Here is a 21212-nt window from a genome sequence, read left to right as displayed (position 1 = left end):
AGATCATACTGGGGAAAGAAGGTAGAGTAGGTTTTCTGCTGCAATTTGAGCCCTGTTAATTTACAAGAGTGTGGTTTAAGACAGTACATGGTGCTTATAGGGCCTGGGCTCTGCTTTGTAAAAAAACTGGGACTGGGACCCCACCATCATTATACCCTCTTGCAGAGAAACCTGCTACTCCTAGATATTTTCAGGGCTCTCTTATAACAAACAGGGCTTCCTGTGGAATTAAGAGATTGGGTGATTTATTTTCGCAGGATGGAATATTGTCATTGAAGAATTGCAGGACAGGTTTGAAATATCCCAGGAAGATTTTTGTAGGTATTTACATATTAGGGACTTTTCAGGCTGTAAAGGGGTGGAGGGTTCCCGCAGTTTTTAGAAGATAAAGTGGTTAAATTATCTGGTTGGGAGAGATCCATGTTCAATCAGTCAATTTTATAATGATCTGAATGCCCTCACTGCGTATGATCTTGAAAGACAATCCGAAAAATAGCAGAACAAGTTAGGGGCATTGGATCGTTCTTGCTTGGAATCACTAGATCTGTCACGTAGTATATTACTTTCTGCTAATCTACAAGCACAACATTATAAAACTATTTTTAATTTGTACTATACCCCCCAAAAAATCTCTAGCTGGGGAGGGACAGCAGGTATTATATGCCCCCGCATGTAGCTTTTGTTGCAGCATTCTCTGTAATGTTATGATTTTATTGTAAATAGAGACAGCCTCTATTTGTTGAGGAAGGTCATTCTGCCTTTTTGAAGACAATTAGGCGAAGTCACTTCTCCTTGCTCTGGTGCTGCGTATGCATTGAATGCCAAGTATGAGCCTGGCTGAGCAAAGGTGTCTGGAAGGTTTCTGAAATCTGAGGCAGTATTGAGATATGCTGGACCAGTTCTGTGGAAGGCTTTGAATGTGTGTTCAAGGAGCTTGAAAAGAGCTGTGGTTGGGGATTCAGTGAAGCTGTTTGAGTAGCAGGGTGTGTGAATGTAGGGATGTATGGTTTGGAATCATCTGTTTAGTTCGGTGAGGGTGTAATTTAATATCAGGTGTGAGTGTGGCGACAATTTTGAATCCGTAGATAAAGGGATGGTTAGTGTATCAAGTGTATCTGTACTACAATTACTATCTGCCTTCTACCTATGCAATATCCTTGTGAAAGCACTCCTAGCCTAAGCTCTTCCTACACATTCATCTGTCCTCATCAAAATCCTGAATAATCCCATTTACCTACTAAGTAAACCCATACCAATGCCTTACATTGCTAGCTACTTGAAGCTCAGAAAATGGCCAATAGTTCTGTAGTTAGTCTTCGAGTCTCATCAGAATAAAAGTCGTTTGACTAAAGTTCACTAGAAACCATGGAGTCTTGGGTCCTTCAATAAGGCATCCTATAAGCAATACGTGCAAGACTACTTCAAGGCAGAATTTACAATGTATACAGGGCTTCTCAGTTAGTCAGACAGTTCGGGTGGGGAAAACAAATTATTGGGAAGAAGTTCACCTTCGTATTGTATGGAGAAAGTGGTCACACCTACACATACCAGAGCATTCCTAGACAAAGCCAACAATGCAAAGCAGGCTGCTCTGTTCATTAGACCGTCCCGTAAAGGGATTACTCAGGAAAAGCACACTTTATCATTGTGCCATGCTACTATGCAATATTCTTTCCAGGAGTATAAATCTCTGGAAATCTGGCAGATACATGTTCCACCACATGCTGAATTTTGAACAACCTGTCATGGTCTGGATGGTCCCGGGAAGTGCAGCAGAATTGTAATTGAAATGCAGCATATGCTTCAATAGCAACAAACGATCTCTGCTCATATACGGTGCGAAGATGGGGTTACCCAAACCGTGCATGCAGGCCAGTAGGACTGCGAGCTTGGTTTGTGCACTAACCCCAATTTGAGCGTAAGGCCCAAAAATATCTTCAACTCCTCAGGTGAAGTGGGAGTCCACTGGTGGGCCCTAGAATGCCTCCATGCTCTGTTCAGCAAGCAATTTTGTGTTGCTGCACGATTTGCTCAAGGAAGTCAACATCCAAAAAGAGATGGACATAGTTAGTTGGCAAAAAATTGGCTGTATCAACTTTACATCCAGCGTTGCTAGTGAAAGACTGAATTTGGGGCTGAACTAAATTGGGGGACTACCAAGGGAGTACTTCGTCTGTGCTTCCTGCCATACATGCCTGCTGTCTTGGTTGGTCTAACCTGTTACAGTTGCTCCACTGCACAGACTGTGCTTGCGAAGGAACAGCACGACTGCCATCATTATGTCCTCAGAATCACTGGAAGATGAGTTGACGGCTGGAACTACACTGACTAAAAATAACTTCCAGATTCTGTTTCATTTTCCTCTCCATCAGATACTGTCACAGTTCCTTCTATTTCAGTCTCTGATTCTGCCACAGAACTGCCCTTCATAACCCGAATTAGGGCCTAGCCTGCAGTCATCTGCTGAGATGCCACCTCTGCTAGCTGGCTGAAACGGTCCTTCTAAAAAAGCAGTTCTATGTTGAAGGCAGAAGTATTGTTCTAAATCAGACAGTGGGTTGTGTTGTGTGTGCAATATGTGCAACAGTAAATAAACACAAAATTACTTACCTGGTTTCATCTGCAGGTTCTCCAAAGACGCTAAGTAAAGACAAAAAAGGCACAGTATTACTTCACCTTGCCACATATCAGCTACATATTTTTGTAATTACTTCAAAACTTTATTGTTGGGGAAGCTGCTGGTTCTTTGCCAGTATAAAACTAATTTCTAGAAGCCACAAATCACTCTTTATCTCCCGTATGTCAGGAGGGCCAAGCCTCTGACAATTTCACTTTCTTTTTTTCCGTTTTCTATTTTTTTACCTTCCCCTGTGGACAAAATCACACCACTCAGTGGACAAAAAAAACATTTTTCAAAATATTTGTCCCCCTGGGGTAGTAGGCCAGTTGTCCCCAAAGACTGGTTCCTGGTGGTCTAATGGGATTCCTGACCGTGGATCTCAAGGGGGTCACAATCCACAGCCAGGAAACAATTTCAGGGCAGCTTCATTGGAAAGGGGATAATCTCCCCTTTTCAATAAGTCCTTCCTGAAACCTGGGGAGGCCTTTTACGGCATTCTTTTCCCACTGGAGCGGGAGAAGGTGCTTACCTGCTCCTTACTGCTACTCAGGTGGGGAATCTGTGACGTCAACGCACCTCGTGGTGCACTGACATCACAGACCGGTGGGAGGGGGCCGAGGTTGAAGCGATTCTGTGTCTTCCCAGACATTTTTCCTAAAAAAGGAATCCTCCGGTGCTTGCATGCCTTATTCTGTGAATCTGGACCGGTTTACCATAGTAATGCGTTTTGGACATCTAAATTAGACTTAGCTATGTGTACTGGGTCCAGGGTGTTGGAATGAGAGAGAGAAAGAAACAGTGAGGTGGGAGTACCGCGGAAAACTGAAGAAGATAACTTGAATTAGTGGTAATGCTGCAGAATTCTGGCTGGGAGAGAGAGCAACAATGTCTTGAGGTGGAGAAAATTAGATTGAAGGAGTAACCTTGGCTGTCCAGATACATATATGGGAAAGGAGGCAGTGAGATAACAGGAGAGTCATGAAGGAGTGAGGAGTAGTCAAGGAACAGTGACTTAAGAAAATCAGTAGGTCCTGAAGCAGAGTTGGAGTGAGGCAGTCAGATATTGTAGGGTTGGAAGGGTCATAGTAGATAATAGTAGTGGACAAGCTACACTGAGAAATGTGGAGTCGGTGCATATGAGGGGAGAGTGTGGAAATGAAGCAATGAGGAATGAGTCAGGAATGGTTGCAGGGAATTTTAGGCAAAGATTGGATGAGTAGCAAAAGAGGAACTGGAGAGGGCAATAATCAGGGAAACTGCAAGATGGTAAAAATAAGGGTGTTCAGTCGTAATATCGGTCTGCAGCTCGTGAGGGTCATCACTGCATGGGGGAAATGCTGCTATTCAAGCTTTTAACTCCATATATCCATTGCATGATGTTTACATGACATACCAAGGTAGTTCTGATAGCAGACAACATATATGAACTGGAGTCACATTTAATATGGCTAGGTGTGCTGCATATTTCTATGCAATCCTTTTTTTCAAATGTTGCTGGGAGTACACAGGCAGGGCACACAGAGCATCTAATTGCAGACAATCTTATTATCTTGGACCCTATAATTGTAGGAGCTGACCGTGGATGATGCCCACATCAAAGCCATCAATGCCCTTGCAACAAAACTGGAGTTACAGAACAAGGAGGAAGTCAAGACGGTACATCAGCGACAACAGCAGTTAAATGACAGGTCAATTACTTTGTTTCTTAGGAGTGTGTTTTGATTTGATGTCTTTGTATTCATGAAGCCTCCTCTATGAGTGATTGTATTTTACTTGCTACTTTGGTATTGCTTATGGCTGAAATTAGAGATCTCACAATTACTCAACGTTTGTTAATTGGGTCTCATATTACCGCTATGTTGTCACATTGCTTGTAAAAATGATAATGAATTCCTCAAGGTCATGTGATGTATCATATTTGCCTCATAGACTCCAGGACAGACCTATTCCCAGACTAGGAAGATGGCCAATGGAGACGAGGAGTGAATCAGTGCATGCTGGCACGCTTAACCAGAGAATCAAACATAGTTGGAGTCAGCATACTCTTGCTCATTCCACCCACAGTGAGGGCTGTACAAGCTCTTGGCCACGTTCTAGCCAATGTATGCTCTTATATCCATCTATATGTGAGAAAGACATATTTGTGTGCACATGTTTTCTTTGCTCATGTGTATGCACAAATGGCTGGTCTAGACAGTGTGTGCAATGACCAATATACTTTTTACCCTGTGAAACCTTTGCTGCCTTTTTCCAACTAAAATAGTTTTGCCAGAATTGGTTCAATTGACACAGCTGGACAGGGATGATTTTAATTGACCTTGTGAACCATTGTTTAATTCTCATACCTGTCAGTAGAAACGTACATGATCCCCCAATGGCATTTATTCCATACCCCATTCCACAATGAAGTCAGATGATTATTTTCTTGTTTGCATAAGGGTATCTGCAATTTGCCCTCATTAGGATGCCCTCAGGACATTGGACCTTATTTAGCTTCTATCACTCTTCATCTCTTGCAGGTTGTCTTGCACTTGTACCAGCAAGCTTCCCGGTAATGCAATCAACAAAAGCAGGATGCCACTAGTTACTCACACCCAACTTGGAAACTTTGAGAGTTCTGCACTGGTGTAACTAATTCACAGCTAACTTATCCACACAGGAACATTCTGTCTCACTTCTTAATCAGAAAATCCCTTGTGGGAAGCCCCAGACCTACCAGTTAATATGAAGCAATAGAATGGGAGCCTGCAGGGAGTTATTGACCAAGGACCCACAAAAACTTCTAACAAGCCTGCCCAAGTCTTGACTCCCATAAGTCCTTAAGATCACGCTAGTTATTTCATCTTTGGATTCAAATACCAATCAAGAGCTACTATCCCCTTCTTATGAGATACTAGCAGTGTTCATTGAGGATCACCATCCTAGCCTCACCTTACCAATCTCCCTTTTTTATACTCTCTTTTTTCACCAGTCAGGTTCTTGGCCTTCCTACCACTCATGTGAATGTTCCTGACAGTGTTTATCCTATGGGCTACTCTAGATACCTGCTGTTCCTAGTATGTCTATTTGGTACCCAAAGTGTTCCAGATGGCCCTTCATCGGAACCACTTCATTAGTGGAAGAACCAGCTTTTGAAAATAATGACTTACCTATCGCTATCATTCTTTCTTGAAGGTGGAGTAGCTTTCATGGCAACCTGAATAAATATCGACGAAAATTGGAAGAAGCTCTTCAGGTCCATGCCTTGATTCGAGAAATCAATGACATCACAGAGAGAATGAGTGAGAAGGTATGTTTGTTGTCGCTGTGAAGCATAGTCATGTCCTTTGAACCATATGCATGAGATGGGATACCCACACATGGCCATATTAAGTCAAAATAACTCCCACCTAGATACAATATATATATACTCCACCAGGCAGTATTTCACAGGGGGAGAATAATTACAGACAGTAATCTCTCTCTGCCCCATCCAGGAAAGGAATTGAGGGGTTCTTTTCTCACCCACCTAGCCATTTTGCAGAAATGGTTTCTCAGAGTGGGGCATATGGTGACCACATCTCCAAAGATGGGGCCTTGATGGCTACCTCTGAAAAGGAGAGCTCGGTCCCTCTCCCTCACTCTTGGAGATCCCCGAGACACCCCACTTGTAGCTCCATAATACTTCTCAGAATAATACTAACAACATTATGAGCAATGGTACCCATTTCACTACTGATTGTGTAGGGTAGTTGTTTTTATATTGGGTGAAATCTTACCCCTCTTTATGTAAAACCAAAATATTTTTCAATGAGGGAAAATAGTCTACATGCGCAAAAAGAGATTACATGGAGTCCATGATAGCCATGCTTGTGACAATAACTGCTCTTTCTCTCATTATACCCCTGCAGAGCTCAATAATGCAGGCACTGGACTATGGGAAAGATGTGGAGACAGTTGCCAACCTAATCCGCAGACACGAAGAAACAGAACGTGAGATCAAAGTCATCCAGTCAAAGAGTGAGGTAAAGGGGGAGTGATTACCTGACTGACCATTGAACATGTACATTCTAGATAAGAACTTGACTTATTGTAGTTTTGTGTATGTCACTTGACAAACTTTTTCCCTGGCCCATGCTTAGCTTCAAAGCTATCAGAATAATGTCACCAAACCTCAGACAGCAATATACTGAATATTTGTGGGCTGTTGAATGCATGCTAATATTTAAATGTATAGCTTTAGCTCCTATTAAAGTGATATAATGCGATCTATAGGCAATAGCTATGAGAGCATTGTTTTACAGATTAGGGTAAGAAGTGAGGATTGAAATTCTAGGTGTGCCTGATATGTCTTTGTTTGATGTTGAAGCATAGATAAGCCCTGATTCTGAGTTTGTGGGAATCCAAGTGCTTTTTATCGCTTCAGATAAAAATAAGAATACCCTTAGGAACATTATTCATTGGGTGTGATAAATCGTACCTATTACGAGTTTCTAGAAATAACATCTGGATTTTGGTCTTTAATGCAGCAAAATCTCTATGATACTGTGAATGCCATATGCTTTTCCCCTTTAGAAAACAGGCAGGCTTGGCTTACTGAAATTTAACGAAGGGTGAGATATTTAATAAACCCAGCAGTTATTACTGCATGCGGTAAATGCCCCCCAACTCTTAACTCTGACCCCTGCACAGACAAGAGTTTACACAGGGGTCAGAAATGACTGACCCGCTCGTAGTCAGGACCCTTGGTCAAGTTTATTATAAGCCTCATGGTCTAGGAGTGGCAAAAAAAGACCATGTATTTATTTAAGGATTTTGTAACACATTAGACATGCTGCCTTTTGTCTACTTTGCAGTGCATTTGCAGTTTAATGTCTGCGATTCACATATTGATTTGGTAGAAGAGAACAATCAGCTGCTGGATGCCGCAATAGGTGGGCAGCACACTGGGTTGGGCTGCCATATCAGCATATCTCTGCTTCCTCCATAGGCCCAAACCTTTTTGAAGATCAAGGGGATGGGCATTGTCTGCAAATCGAAATCTTAATTGAACGTGCGTCTAAAAATTGTGGACCGTAGATCTTTTTATAGATTCAAATACATTGTGTGAACTCTGAATGGGCAGTCAGATTTGCTGCAATTGCTTCACGTCCTTCTGCTATATTTTCAGGAGCACGCCAACAAGCGTGACATCAGGGCTGTTGCAGGGACATTGTGAGGTGCCACGTTCTGATGGTATTTGGGTCTATTTACAAGTTCCCCACTGCTCCAGCTCTTATTTGCGTGCGGGGGTAGGCATCACAGAACCAAGCAGTCTCACAGAAGGCACAAAGGCTCTGGATTAAGAGGGTATAGCTCAGACTTCACGCAACAGAGCAAACTCTCATATTACATATATGTGACAGTATGATTTGAGATTGCAGAGCTGTCACTCACATTAAACTCCTATTGTTCCACTGATAGGCATCACATAGGTGAGTGAGCTGCCTAAGATCAGGTCCTGAGCTCGCCCCCCACGACCGCAGCACCAACCTGCTGCCTCCTGCCTCTGTCCCCTGACCACGCTGCTGTTTGCGTGTTCGAGGCCCTCCTCCACCCGCAGGCATCCTCCTGCGCCTCATCCCTGGGGTCTAGTGGGCTCTGACTAGCTTCGCTTGACCCGTGTGCCGCTTCCGCCGTCCCGTAAGTGTTTTTTCAGTTTTCTCGCTTTTTCAGCGCCTCGCCGCCGGCGCTTCTGCCCCCTTTGTGCCCCCCTGATTGCCGTCTCCCCGATCGTAAATTGTGCCATACTGTTTTTCTGTTTGTGTGATTTTTCTTATTGTATCTGCTCGTATTTTGCTCGTTTTTCAGTGTTTCTGCCCCTTGTGCGCTCCTCGTTCCCTGCCGCTGCCTCCCTGCGGCCCCGCCCCCCTCGCGCCCCCATTTGCCGCTCCCTCCCGCCTCCCAGCTGCTCCTCCCTCCCACCTCCCTTCTTAATGGCTGGCGCTGCGCGTCGCGAGTGAGCGACCTCGGCCCTGTTTCAGGTCCTGAGCTCGCCCCCCACGACCGCAGCACCAACCTGCTGCCTCCTGCCTCTGTCCCCTGACCACGCTGCTGTTTGCGTGTTCGAGGCCCTCCTCCACCCGCAGGCATCCTCCTGCGCCTCATCCCTGGGGTCTAGTGGGATCTGACTAGCTTCGCTTGACCCGTGTGCCGCTTCCGCCGTCCCATAAGTGTTTTTTCAGTTTTCTCGCTTTTTCAGCGCCTCGCCGCCGGCGCTTCTGCCCCCTTTGTGCCCCCCTGATTGCCGTCTCCCCGATCGTAAATTGTGCCATACTGTTTTTCTGTTTGTGTGATTTTTCTTATTGTATCTGCTCGTATTTTGCTCGTTTTTCAGTGTTTCTGCCCCTTGTGCGCTCCTCGTTCCCTGCCGCTGCCTCCCTGCGGCCCCGCCCCCCTCGCGCCCCATTTGCCGCTCCCTCCCGCCTCCCGCCTCCCAGCTGCTCCTCCCTCCCCCCTCCCTTCTTAATGGCTGGCGCTGCGCGTCGCGAGTGAGCGACCTCTGACCTGTTTCAGGTCCTGAGCTCGCCCCCCACGACCGCAGCACCAACCTGCTGCCTCCTGCCTCTGTCCCCTGACCACGCTGCTGTTTGAGTGTTCGAGGCCCTCCTCCACCCGCAGGCATCCTCCTGCGCCTCATCCCTGGGGTCTAGTGGGCTCTGACTAGCTTCGCTTGACCCGTGTGCCGCTTCCGCCGTCCCGTAAGTGTTTTTTCAGTTTTCTCGCTTTTTCAGCGCCTCGCCGCCGGCGCTTCTGCCCCCTTTGTGCCCCCCTGATTGCCGTCTCCCCGATCGTAAATTGTGCCATACTGTTTTTCTGTTTGTGTGATTTTTCTTATTGTATCTGCTCGTATTTTGCTTGTTTTTCAGTGTTTCTGCCCCTTGTGCGCTCCTCGTTCCCTGCCGCTGCCTCCCTGCGGCCCCGCCCCCCTCGCGCCCCCATTTGCCGCTCCCTCCCGCCTCCCAGCTGCTCCTCCCTCCCCCCTCCCTTCTTAATGGCTGGCGCTGCGCATCCGCGCAGCGGGCGCGCCGCTGGCGCGCCAGAGGCGCGCCAGAGGCAAGCCCGTCTGCGCCCGTCCGCGCCTGGACCGCGCCCAGCGCCACACTCCCTGGCCCTCGCGCCCCCCGCATCCGCTACTCGATCAACGAACTCCGCGCCTTCAACCCCGGCCCCTCCACTGAATGCTACCGGGCATCCCCGAAGCACACGAAAGGACCTTTTTCCTGCCGTACCTGCAACTTCTCCTGCACCAGAACGACCATTCCAACTACAAAAACATCCAACCCCAACCACCTGAACTGCATCCTCATCAACACCCGCTCCGCACGAAAACACGCCATCGAGCTCTGGGATTTGCTCGACACCACTGCTCCTGACGTGGCTTTCCTGACCGAAACCTGGTGGAACGACTCCTCGTCTCCGGACATCGCCATCAGCATACCGGACGGCTACAAAATCACCAGAAGAGATCGAACCAACGGAATCGGCGGCGGAATAGCCATCGCTCACAAAGCTACCCTCAAAATCCACACCCACTCGGACGACACCCTCAGGACAGCAGAACACCTCCACTTCCAGATCCACACGGACCCCAACACGACCCTCAGAGGAACCCTCATTTACTGCCCACCAGGACCAAGAGCCCCCTTCAACGACACCATCGCCGACCTTGCAAGCACCCACGCCCTCGCTTCCCCGGATTACATCCTCCTGGGAGATCTGAACTACCATCTGGAAAATGCCAACGACGTCAACACTGCGTCACTGACCTCCAACCTCCTCAACCTCGGTCTCCGACAGCTAGTCAACACACCTACCCACATCGCCGGTCACACCCTTGACCCCCTCTTCACCTCTAGCAACCACATTTCCTTCAACCACACCTCCGAACTCCACTGGACTGACCATCACTGTGTCCATTTCACCTATAAGAAAACCACAGAGCAACACCGCATCCAGCTACCTCCCCACCGCCGCTGGGGCAAAGTCACCCAAGAACAACTGACCAGCACCCTCAGCAACAACCCTCCACCCGACGCAATCGACCCGAGCACAGCCGCCATCAACCTCCATCAATGGATCCTCGACTGCGCCAACACCCTTGCCCCTCTCAAGAAACCCACCACCATCCAAGGAAAGAAAAAACCAGCCTGGTTCACAGACGATCTCACCACCTCCAAAAGCAACTGCCAGAAGCTCAAAAAGAAATGGATCCAAGAACGCACACCCGACAACCTCGCCGCCCTCAAAAACGCCAACCGCGAACACCACCAACGGATCCGCACCGCCAAGCGCGCCCACTTCACCGAACGCATCAACAACAACGCCCACGACTGCAAAGAACTCTTCGGCATCGTGAAGGAACTCTCCAATCCGAAAGCCAACTCCAACGACATCCCGCCCTCCCAGAAACTCTGCGACGATCTCTCCACCTTCTTCCACCAGAAAATCACCACCATCCACGACAGCTTCATCACCGGTCCACCGCCAGACCTCACCCCTGACGTCTCCTCCCGCGACTGCCGCCTCACCGCCTGGACCCACGTGGACGAGGCAGAAACCATAGCAACCATGAACACCATCCACTCAGGCTCCCCCACGGACCCCTGCCCCCACCATATTTTCAACTCAGCCAACGCCACCATCGCCCCCGAACTCCGCAAGATCATCAACCTATCCCTCACTTCTGCCACCTTCCCGGACAGCTGGAAACACGCAGAAATCCAACCCCTCCTCAAAAAACCCAAGGCTGACCCCAACGACCTCAAAAACTTCCGTCCGATCTCTCTCCTCCCTTTTCCAGCGAAAGTCATCGAGAAGATCGTCAACACTCAGCTCACCCACTTCCTCGAAGACAATTCCATCCTGGACCCCTCACAATCCGGATTCAGACTAAACCACAGCACTGAGACTGCCCTCCTCGCCGCCACAGATGACATCAGACATCAAATGGACAACGGCGAAACCTCAGCCCTCATCCTCCTCGACCTATCAGCCGCTTTTGACACCGTCTGCCACCGCACCCTACTGACCCGCCTCCAAGAAGCCGGCATCCAAGATAAAGCCCTCCACTGGATCTCATCCTTCCTCTCCGACAGAACGCAGAGAGTCCGTCTCTCCCCTTTCCGCTCCAAAGCCACCAACCTCATCTGCGGCGTCCCCCAAGGATCCTCCCTCAGTCCCACGTTGTTCAACGTCTACATGGCCCCCCTCGCTCAACTGGCCCGCCAACACCACCTCAGCATCATCTCCTACGCCGACGATACCCAGCTCGTCCTCTCCCTGACCAAAGACCCGCTCACCGCCAAAACAAACCTCCACGAGGGACTAAAATCCATCGCCGATTGGATGAACAACAGCCGCCTGAAACTCAACTCCGACAAGACGGAAGTCCTCATCCTCGGACGCACTCCCTCGGCCTGGAACGACTCATGGTGGCCCTCCGTCCTCGGACTCCCACCCACCCCTGCCAGCCACGCAAGAAACCTCGGCTTCATCCTGGACTCCGCCCTCACCATGTCCAAACAGGTCAGCGCCGTCTCCTCCTCCTGTTTCAACACCCTTCGAATGCTCCGCAGAATCTTCAAGTGGATTCCAACAGAAACCAGAAAGACGGTGACCCAGGCCCTCGTCAGCAGCAGACTTGACTACGGCAACGCACTCTACACAGGCATACCAACCAAAGACATCAAACGCCTCCAACGTATCCAAAATGCCTCCGCCCGACTGATCCTCAACATACCTCGCCGAAGTCACATCTCCCCTCACCTAAAGGAACTCCACTGGCTCCCGGTAGACAAGAGGATAACCTTCAAACTCCTGACCCACGCTCACAAGGCACTTCACAACACCGGACCCTCCTACCTCAACACCAGACTCAACTTCTACACGCCAACACGTCAACTCCGATCCGCCAACCTCGCCCTCGCCATCGTACCCCGAATCCAGCGCAAGACATCCGGCGGCAGATCCTTCTCCTTCCTCGCCGCCAAGACCTGGAACTCTCTCCCCACATCTCTTTGCCAGACCCAGGACCTCCTCACATTCAGAAGGCTCCTCAAGACCTGGCTCTTCGACCGCTAATCCAGCAGCGCCCCCCCCCTCAGCGCCTCGAAACCCTGACGGGTACATAGCGCGCTTTATAAATACCATGATTGATTGATTGATTGAAGATCACAGCAAAATTCAGCTATGCCCTGGGAATGCACCACCAAGAGACCCCGTTACAATGGTGGGAACTATATAAATGCTGCTAATCATTTGTAAGCCCTGCCCCTAAGGTGCCCACCAGCTTCTCCCCACAGCAATCTCTGTTGGATTCTAAATCTGTTTTCAATATCCAGATTTAATTTCAGTTATTTTGATTACATGTATTAGATTCAGTTGTGCAGCAAACCTGGTTCATGCATGGTGCATTAATCCTGAGCCCATTTTTCTCAAATCACCATTTATCTCTAGTTTTCCTCATCTCTGTAGTCTGTCTCTTATAACTGTGTAACCCAAGTTATGTGTTCTATGTAGCTTGCGTTTTTACTGCCTGTGTCCCTCCTAGTGAAACTATGATTATCTCTCAAGGGATCTCCATTGATAATCATAATCACTAAATAGTCCTTCCCACGTACCGGGATCACAGAGCAGTTCTTTCAAGATGAAAGCTTCTTCACCTTACTTCGGAAAGGCCGGGACACATATGTGAAAGCCATGTTAAATTTTGGCAGCCTTAAAAAAAGGCTAAATTGAAAATCCTTATTGCAAGGAAAAAAGTTCATTTAAGCAAAATGAAAAGTGGTATTTTAAAAACACTCAGACCGGAGGATTCCATGACTGGTGAGACTTTTGAAAGGAGAGGAGAGACATTACCCCCTACAAGTGCCCCTAAGTCACACTCTGAGGACTCCCACAGAGGAAGATACAAAAAGAAAACATCTGGAGGAAGACATCGCTCCCATTCAATGCTGAGGACACTGACGTCGTGAGGAGGCACTGCTCGCTGTCAAGGTCCAGGTCGAAGTTGAGAACATCTATGGCATCACCGAGGGGAGCATTGCAGACATCTAGAGGAACTTCCACATCTAGACACCATACAATGTCAAGAACTTAGACGTTGACACTTGACTCAACGTCGAAACATCATTCATCTTCTTTAAATAAGATGACAGAATGGCTTGCATGCATGAAAGCTCACAGGCTTCCATCAGAGTCTGACTTGGAGTGTTCCAGAGCATGTACGCCATCAAGATTAGCATCTCCAGTCACCAGATGGGATTCTGCAACATCTCCTTAGCAGGATCACCTCATCCAGTCTTCTGCCTCCGACTCCTCCTCCACTCTTCTGCCTCCAGCTCCTCCTCCGCAACCTGCCATGCCAGTAATACCTCCACCACAGCCCACTACTCTGTCTTCGCCTCCACCTATACCTTCTCTGAGGTACTTTACATAACACTTATGTCACACCAGACTTTGCCCCTATAGGTCTAGGCCACTCAGGAGCTAGATCTCACCACTGCAGTCGTCACTGTAAACGATCGCAGTCACAGATTTTCTTCCTCCAAATTGAGATCTTCACGGTCCTATCATGCAACTGTGTTACAATTGCATGTTCTGGTCTATATTCATCTACTCTGTCAGATTCTCCACCACCAAGAATATCTCCTTAGATACCATTTCTACCTTCCAGGAGGTTCTCATCAGAAGAGCCAATCAACTAAATAATTGACCTGCCAACTACTACTACTTCCACATCTGTAATCTTTGAGACACTCCACCAAAGGTCTGCTTCTAAACCATTACTACCGCTGGTACCCGGTTTGTTGTAGTCGACCATGGAACTGTTTCTGACACCAGCTTCAGTAAAGGTTGTCCTGTCCCGGCTTCGGAAGAAATACAAGCCTCGAGTCAAGATCCTTCTTTCTTATGTGCAGACCATGTTCCAGTCTCTGTTATAGTCTTTTCGGCCTGTAAGTTGCATGCTTCAACACCTTCATCCAGTGTTCCTCCTGACAAGGAGAGCAAAAAGTTGGACTCTGTGGGAAGAAATGTATGTGGAACTTCCACTGTCACAGTGAAAGCAGCCAGCACATCTGCAGTTCTGGGGCATTATGACAGATCTCTCTGTCCCAGAGCGGATCTTCCAAGAGACAGATGTCAAGATTTTCAAGAAGCATGATTGTATTTAATCAGATCATCAGTGCTACAGCTTATACTTCTGCTCTCACAGCACGTGGCTGTAGTCATGGCCTAACTCTCTGTTGCTCATCATGGCTCCGACTTATAAGGTTAAAGCCAAAAGCACAGCACTGTATCCTAAATCTATCTTTTTTGGGTAATACGTTATTTGGATCTCATGCGGACGATGAGATGTCTCGCATGAATACGGAACTAGTTGGGCGGGAGAAAATAAAGGATTATAGAAGATCCTATAGACCTTATGATTGCCAGTACTACCATCAGGGGGTTCACACCTCTCATTGGCTTCAGGAGCAACAGCAACAACAGCATCAACAACCACACACACCCCAACAACACAGTCATCAGTTGTGAGGTAGAGGAGGTTAGCAACCATCTGCCCAAACTAACAAACCAATCACTGCTGGAAAACATTGAGTCACATATTCCCCCACTGGGGTTATCCACTCTGGTAGGGGGAAGCATAACATCTTTCCTGCAAGAGTGGCAAGGAATAACAACTGACTAATAGATTCTGAATATTGTGGAGCATGGATACTGTCCACCATCTATTCCACGGAAGAAACACAACACAACAACCATCTTGACACCTGTTCAATCCCTGCATTACCTGGGTGCAGTTATAGACATAGCACAAACAAAAGTGTTTCCTTCTGAGGAGAGATGATTATCTATCCTTCAGAAATGTCACAATCTGAAGCAAACATCCCATCCAACAATGAGTCAAGTCTCTTCTCTCCTGTGTTCAATATCGTTGTGGATCATCCTGATCCTGCATGCACGTCTCTTCATGCGGCCACCCCAACTATGTCTGGAAGATCAATGGGATTAGACTTCAGGAAGATAGAAAGACAGAGTGATACTGGTCATGCCATGCGCAACAATCACTCAAATGGTGGTGCCACTAAGAGAATTTCTTCAAAGGGATGAATTTCCACCCATACATTCAAGCCTTAACCATAGTGATGGATGCTTCGTTGATAGGTTGGGGTGCTCACATGAACCATCTACAGATTCAAGGCTTGTGGTTTTAGAAGGAACAGCCTTACCATATGAACCTTCTTAACTGAGGGCTGTAAATCCAGCCCTAAAGGCTTTCCTCCCTCCGTTCAGAACAGAATCTCTCCTTGTTCAGACAGAGAATACAACAACCATGCATTATCTGAACAAGCAGGGAGGGACGAGATCCAGACCTCTGTCCCTGGAAGCTCAAAGAATCTGAAAGTGGCTCATCTCCAGGGATTCCAGGATTACAGTGGTCCATCTTCCAAGAACCCAGAATGCTCAGACGGACACTCTCAGCAGAGTAATTCAAGAAAATCATGAATGGGTTCAACATGACACTGTACTTCACAACATCTTCTTCGATTGGGGTTTTCCCCAAATAGATCTTTTTGCAGGCAGAGAAAACAAAAAATGCCCAAGATTCACCTTGAAGTTTTACCAACTGAGCACACAGGGGAATGCCCTGTGAATCGACGGGTCTGGTAAATTTCTTTACACCTTGTCCGCTTTCGCTGTGTGGTACTCCCTTTGAACCCATTCATACAGCTTCTCTCCAACACCTCTCTTTGGAAGACTTTTTTCTTGGTAGCCATTACTTTAGCTTGCAGAGTTAGTGAGATACAGGCTCTCTCTGTTCACGTGACGCTTACGCAGTATTCCATAGGTACAGTGTAGTGACGAGGATCTCGCCTAAAGTCCTTGCTACTGTAGTCTCTGATGTCCATGCCATACAGACTATTACTTTATCTATTCTTTCAGAACCCCTCTTTGTGTCCCGGGAGGTCTCTCGGAGATCAGTTCACACCTTTATGAGACACTATTATCTTGATTAGGACACTACAGCTGATGCCCAGGTGGGACAAGCATCACTAAAGAATTAAGTCAGGATCTCCTCTTGATCTCTTTCATCCCTCTAAGTTAAGTCTTTTAGATTCTGAGACACTTCAAAGAGTGTTTGAAGTACTAACTTCCCCACTGAAAGTGGGATGCATTCCAGAGCGTGGAAACATGCTATTGTTCTTCTGCGTATGAAAAACCCTGGTCGTGTCCCCACTATCTGGGTCTTGGAAAAACATGTCAACGCACAGCCAAAGGCCTTTATGGAACTTCATAATAATGGTTTACATTATCCAATTCAGGCTTACAAGCAGGACACAGCACAGAATCCTCTCTCTTGGGGGTCACCAAACAACTTAGATAGATCATGGATAAGGGTGGTACGGCTAGACTGATTTTACTCAGTCTCAGTGCAGCATTTGATACTGTTCCCCATTCTATTCTCTTGGAAAGGCTAGCGTCTCTGGGGCTGCAAGGTTCTGCACTAGCATGGCTTACCTCATTCCTGGAGAACCGTTCTTTTCAGGTTTTCTCCGGGACTATGAGATCTATGGCGCATGCATTGTAGCAAGGTGTTCCTCAGGGCTCATGTTTGAGTCCAATGCTCTTTTACATCTGTGTCAGCCTACTTGTTGAGTGGGTGGAGAGTTGTGGCTTGCCCATGTTCTCATATGCGGATGATACGCAAATCATCTTCACTCTGTCGCCCGTACAGGGAAATAGCATTGACACCCTAAAGCTAGGCTTGAGCAGGGTCTCTGCGTAGATGTGCTTGAATTCTCTAAAAATTAATGGAGAGAAGACGTAGGTTATGGTTTTGGGGCAGAATCCCCAGTTATGGGGCCCTCGGCACTAGCCAGCTGTCTTAGTCCACCTTCCGGACCTTTCAGCACAGGTAAAGAATCTTGGCTTCTGGTTAGATGCGAAACTAACAATTAAGATCCAGGTAAATAAGGTAACCTCTATCTGCTTTGCAGTTTTGAGATGGGTCAAAAAGATTGCTGATATGCTACCTTTCCCTGTTCAGAAAACAGTGATCCAAGCTCTGATTCTGTCTAGAGTTGACTATGGGAACATCTGATACCTAGGGACTGAAAAGGCTGTCGTCCCACGCTTGCAAATAGTACAAAAATCTGCAGCCAGGCTACTATTTTGGATCTGAAATATGCGTCGGTATCTCATTTGCTTGGAGAGCTTCACTGATTGCGCATACAGTTTAAAACTCAGGGGCAAATTTATGAAAAGTTGACTGCACCTAGTGCAGCGCCACTTTTCTTGCACCCCCACCTAACACCACCATGGTAGTGCCGTATTTAAAATACGGCACACCATAGCAGTAGTTAAGTTGACTAGCATCATAATTCTTTACGCTAGTTCGGACCTTTGCAGGATTAGCGTAAAATAATATGATGCTAATCCTGCAAAGCACCCAGAGGCCCACTGTAATTAATGGGAGCCTCTGTTTAACACCTTAACAGGTGTTAAAAAATGCCAATAAAAATGGAGCAAAGGAATCTCATAGTTTGCTCTGCAACATTTTTACGGCCCCTCTAACGCCTGAATGCCCCCCTTGTATACATTATGCCTGGTGCAGACATAATGTGGCGCAAAGGGTTACAAAGTGGCCTAATGCAAGCATTGAGCCACTTTGAAAATATGGCATGCGTTTTTCCCCTTCCAGCGCCACATTAGCTTAAAAAGTATGACACTAATGTGGTGATGGAACGGCACAAGGCTAGCATGGCTCTGGCCCTCTGTGCTTTATGCACAGGGCTAGATCGGGCTCAGCACCACGGTATTTACAAGATCTGGTGGTCCCTTATTAGCCTACTCTTATGCTATGGTCATCCTCGCAAACCCTGTGCAAAGTGCCAAGAATTTATCGAACTTGCATAAGGTGCACTCTTGCATATCTATGCCCTAGCTGTAGGATCATCTTTCGCAGTCTTTGCGGAATTGCCCTTCTTTGATTGCATTTCGCAAGGGTTTAAGGATATGGTTGTTTTAGTTAGCTTACGTGTAGGGATGCTCTTACTCTACCTGGTCTAGCGCCCGGAAAGCCCGTGGGGTAGCTGCACGCTTTATAAGACACAAAATAAATAAATATAAGAATTTGTTTGCATAATTTTACTTTCTCCAGTATTGGGATATCTTTCATAGATTCACATGCTTGACTCATTCCCCGTCGTCGAAGTGGGAGTCCCACAGTACTTAGAAAGCAGTAAATTAAAACTTAACATTGAAGTTATTGGAAAAATACATTCACTTTACTAGCTTATCGGTGTTAGCAGAAATGACCCAAACTCCAGCCAATCAGGCGAGAGCACCCTTTAGAACCCTCACCACAGAGGCTCCAGTCTCTCAGATTTTTTACTGCACGTCATGTGAAGGGAGTCTCCATGAGCTCTGCTCAGTTTACCTTTTCTTGACAGGAATTCTTTTACATACTGTTTTTTACTTCTACAGCTGTGACTTTTACATCATGTCTACAACCAAGAAAGCTCTATTTCGACCTTGAAACACCTGTGAAAATCTAAGGCTTCACTGTGAACACCCTCACAAGGATTGCATTTACTGTCTTCACCCAGAACACAAGATGAAAGATTGTAACATTTGTCAAACATTTCCTCACAGAACTTTGAGAGACAGAGAGGCCAGGCTCATTCTTTGGCTTCAAAAGCTTAAATCCATGAAAACATCTCTGATGATAATGACAGTGACACCTCAGTGGCATTGAGAAAGAGGAAAATGTCTGTGGAGAGTTTCTCTCCAAAAAGAAGTAAGACAGCCTAGAAAATGCAGCTTGTGAAGGAAAAAATGCAGGAAGTTCCTTCCACTTCAAGGAAACATAGTGAGGAAGGTAATTCCGAACCTTCCACTCCAGCTGCCACTACAATAAGGATTAAAAAACCATCCAGTTCTCTTCCTCCATCGACATAAAAAATTTCAGTCTCGTCGACGACAGGTTTGATGCCCTCAGCTACCACAGTGACGGCACCATTTACTGCACCGCTGTCGCCCATGATAATAACATTGTTGCTGTTATCATCAACAATAGCATAAAGTATGGGCCTTCTTGACCGTCGACCCAAGGTAAGAAAATGTCGAAGAAATCAACCTCTGTGGAACCATCGACGAAGAGATTTCACTCCTCAACATCAGCTCCATTGTCGATGGGTAAGAAATCAAAGGCTCCTACATTGTCGACGTGGATACCGTTGATGGCTCCTTCGACATATATGTCAGAAACTATGGCTCCCTGGACGACAACCCCATCAACAGCAGCTCCGATGACACCAGCTCCATCAACTTGAGTACAAGAAAAAAGAAAATGAGCTACAATAAATATTCAACATTATCACCATAATATACAGAACAAAACAACAATACTATAAATTCTGAATTGATATTTATTACATGTGTATGTACAAAAAAATAATAATAAAAATATCTAAATTATCTAAATATTCAAATATTACACAGGGAAGTACACACCCACAAATCTAAATAATCTATATACACAGAAACATATAAAAACACTTATAGACAAAGACAAAGTGCCACACAAGACAAAACAGTGAAATGATAAAACAATAACAATTATCAAACATATAACTCTAAATTCCATAAATGCATTTCAATTCAATCAGATATACACAAATTCTCTTTTGGTTGCAGGCGTCTTACAATTCAAGATAACGTCACCCTATTATTCCAATGACAATTAATTCTTAGTCGTATTTAATAGTGTCTTCAAAAAAAAAAAAAAGGAAATCTGACACCATAAAGTTCATAAAACATCCACACAAACAGAAGTAGGAACCAAGCCTACGCGCGTTTCGGCGGTAATTCTCTGATTTATGAGGCCGCCTTCATCAGGGCAGTTCCTTTTTCCATAGTTCAAGATATAACATGCCACAGTTTTTGTAAAATCTACTGTCCTTCCCAATGATGCACGTCCTAATACAAGAAAAAATACAACAAAAATTATAGATTTAATCTAAGCTCTTGAGGTACAATAGTCCACCAGAGCGACACCCAAAAAAACTAAATTACCCAAAAATAAAAGAAATTCAAATAACAAAGTGATAAAAAGTAAAAACTAAAAAAGAAATAAATAAATAGTGCCAAAAATAATCCACAAAGAAAAATCTCAAATTTGTGTTCAAACAAAACATGCATACATGCAAACACCACGTGAACACAGGCATCCACCATTAACTTTACTAGGAGTAGATACCTGCAGCCCAGGTACAGATGTAGACAAGTTCCCAAAAACACGGACCGATCTCAATTTTCAAATTCCAATGTTGATTCACAGATATTCCTTTTGCCAAAACAAAACCAAATATCCAAAAATTACCACTTCAAGGAGGATATAGGACACATTCTCATATCCCTGAGAGCAATAACTTTCTGCTTTACCTACCACAGTAACTCATGTAGAAGGGGATATATCAAGACATTCTTTGTTTAATTTTCATTTATCACAGCCCTTCCATTTATCAAAAGAAAAAGAAGAGGAGAGACAGCACAGAAAAACATA

At 46.1% G+C, this 21212-nt stretch overlaps 1 protein-coding gene across 1 annotated transcript in view; it reads left to right on the top strand.

The window, feature by feature from the left end:
• Positions 1-21212, top strand: part of SPTBN5 (spectrin beta, non-erythrocytic 5) — a 1780873-nt gene that overhangs the window by 1244203 nt on the left and 515458 nt on the right. The window contains exons 42-44 of the mRNA XM_069208774.1: positions 4190-4308; positions 5795-5909; positions 6511-6624. Coding sequence (XP_069064875.1) covers positions 4190-4308; positions 5795-5909; positions 6511-6624 — 348 coding nt within the window. The remainder of the gene's footprint in view (positions 1-4189; positions 4309-5794; positions 5910-6510; positions 6625-21212) is intronic.

Source organism: Pleurodeles waltl, chromosome 9 (assembly GCF_031143425.1).
Source record: "Pleurodeles waltl isolate 20211129_DDA chromosome 9, aPleWal1.hap1.20221129, whole genome shotgun sequence".
Taxonomy (NCBI): Eukaryota; Metazoa; Chordata; class Amphibia; order Caudata; family Salamandridae; genus Pleurodeles; species Pleurodeles waltl.
The sequence above is the reverse complement of the archived record's forward strand: the minus strand, read 5'-3'. Positions and strand labels throughout refer to the sequence as shown.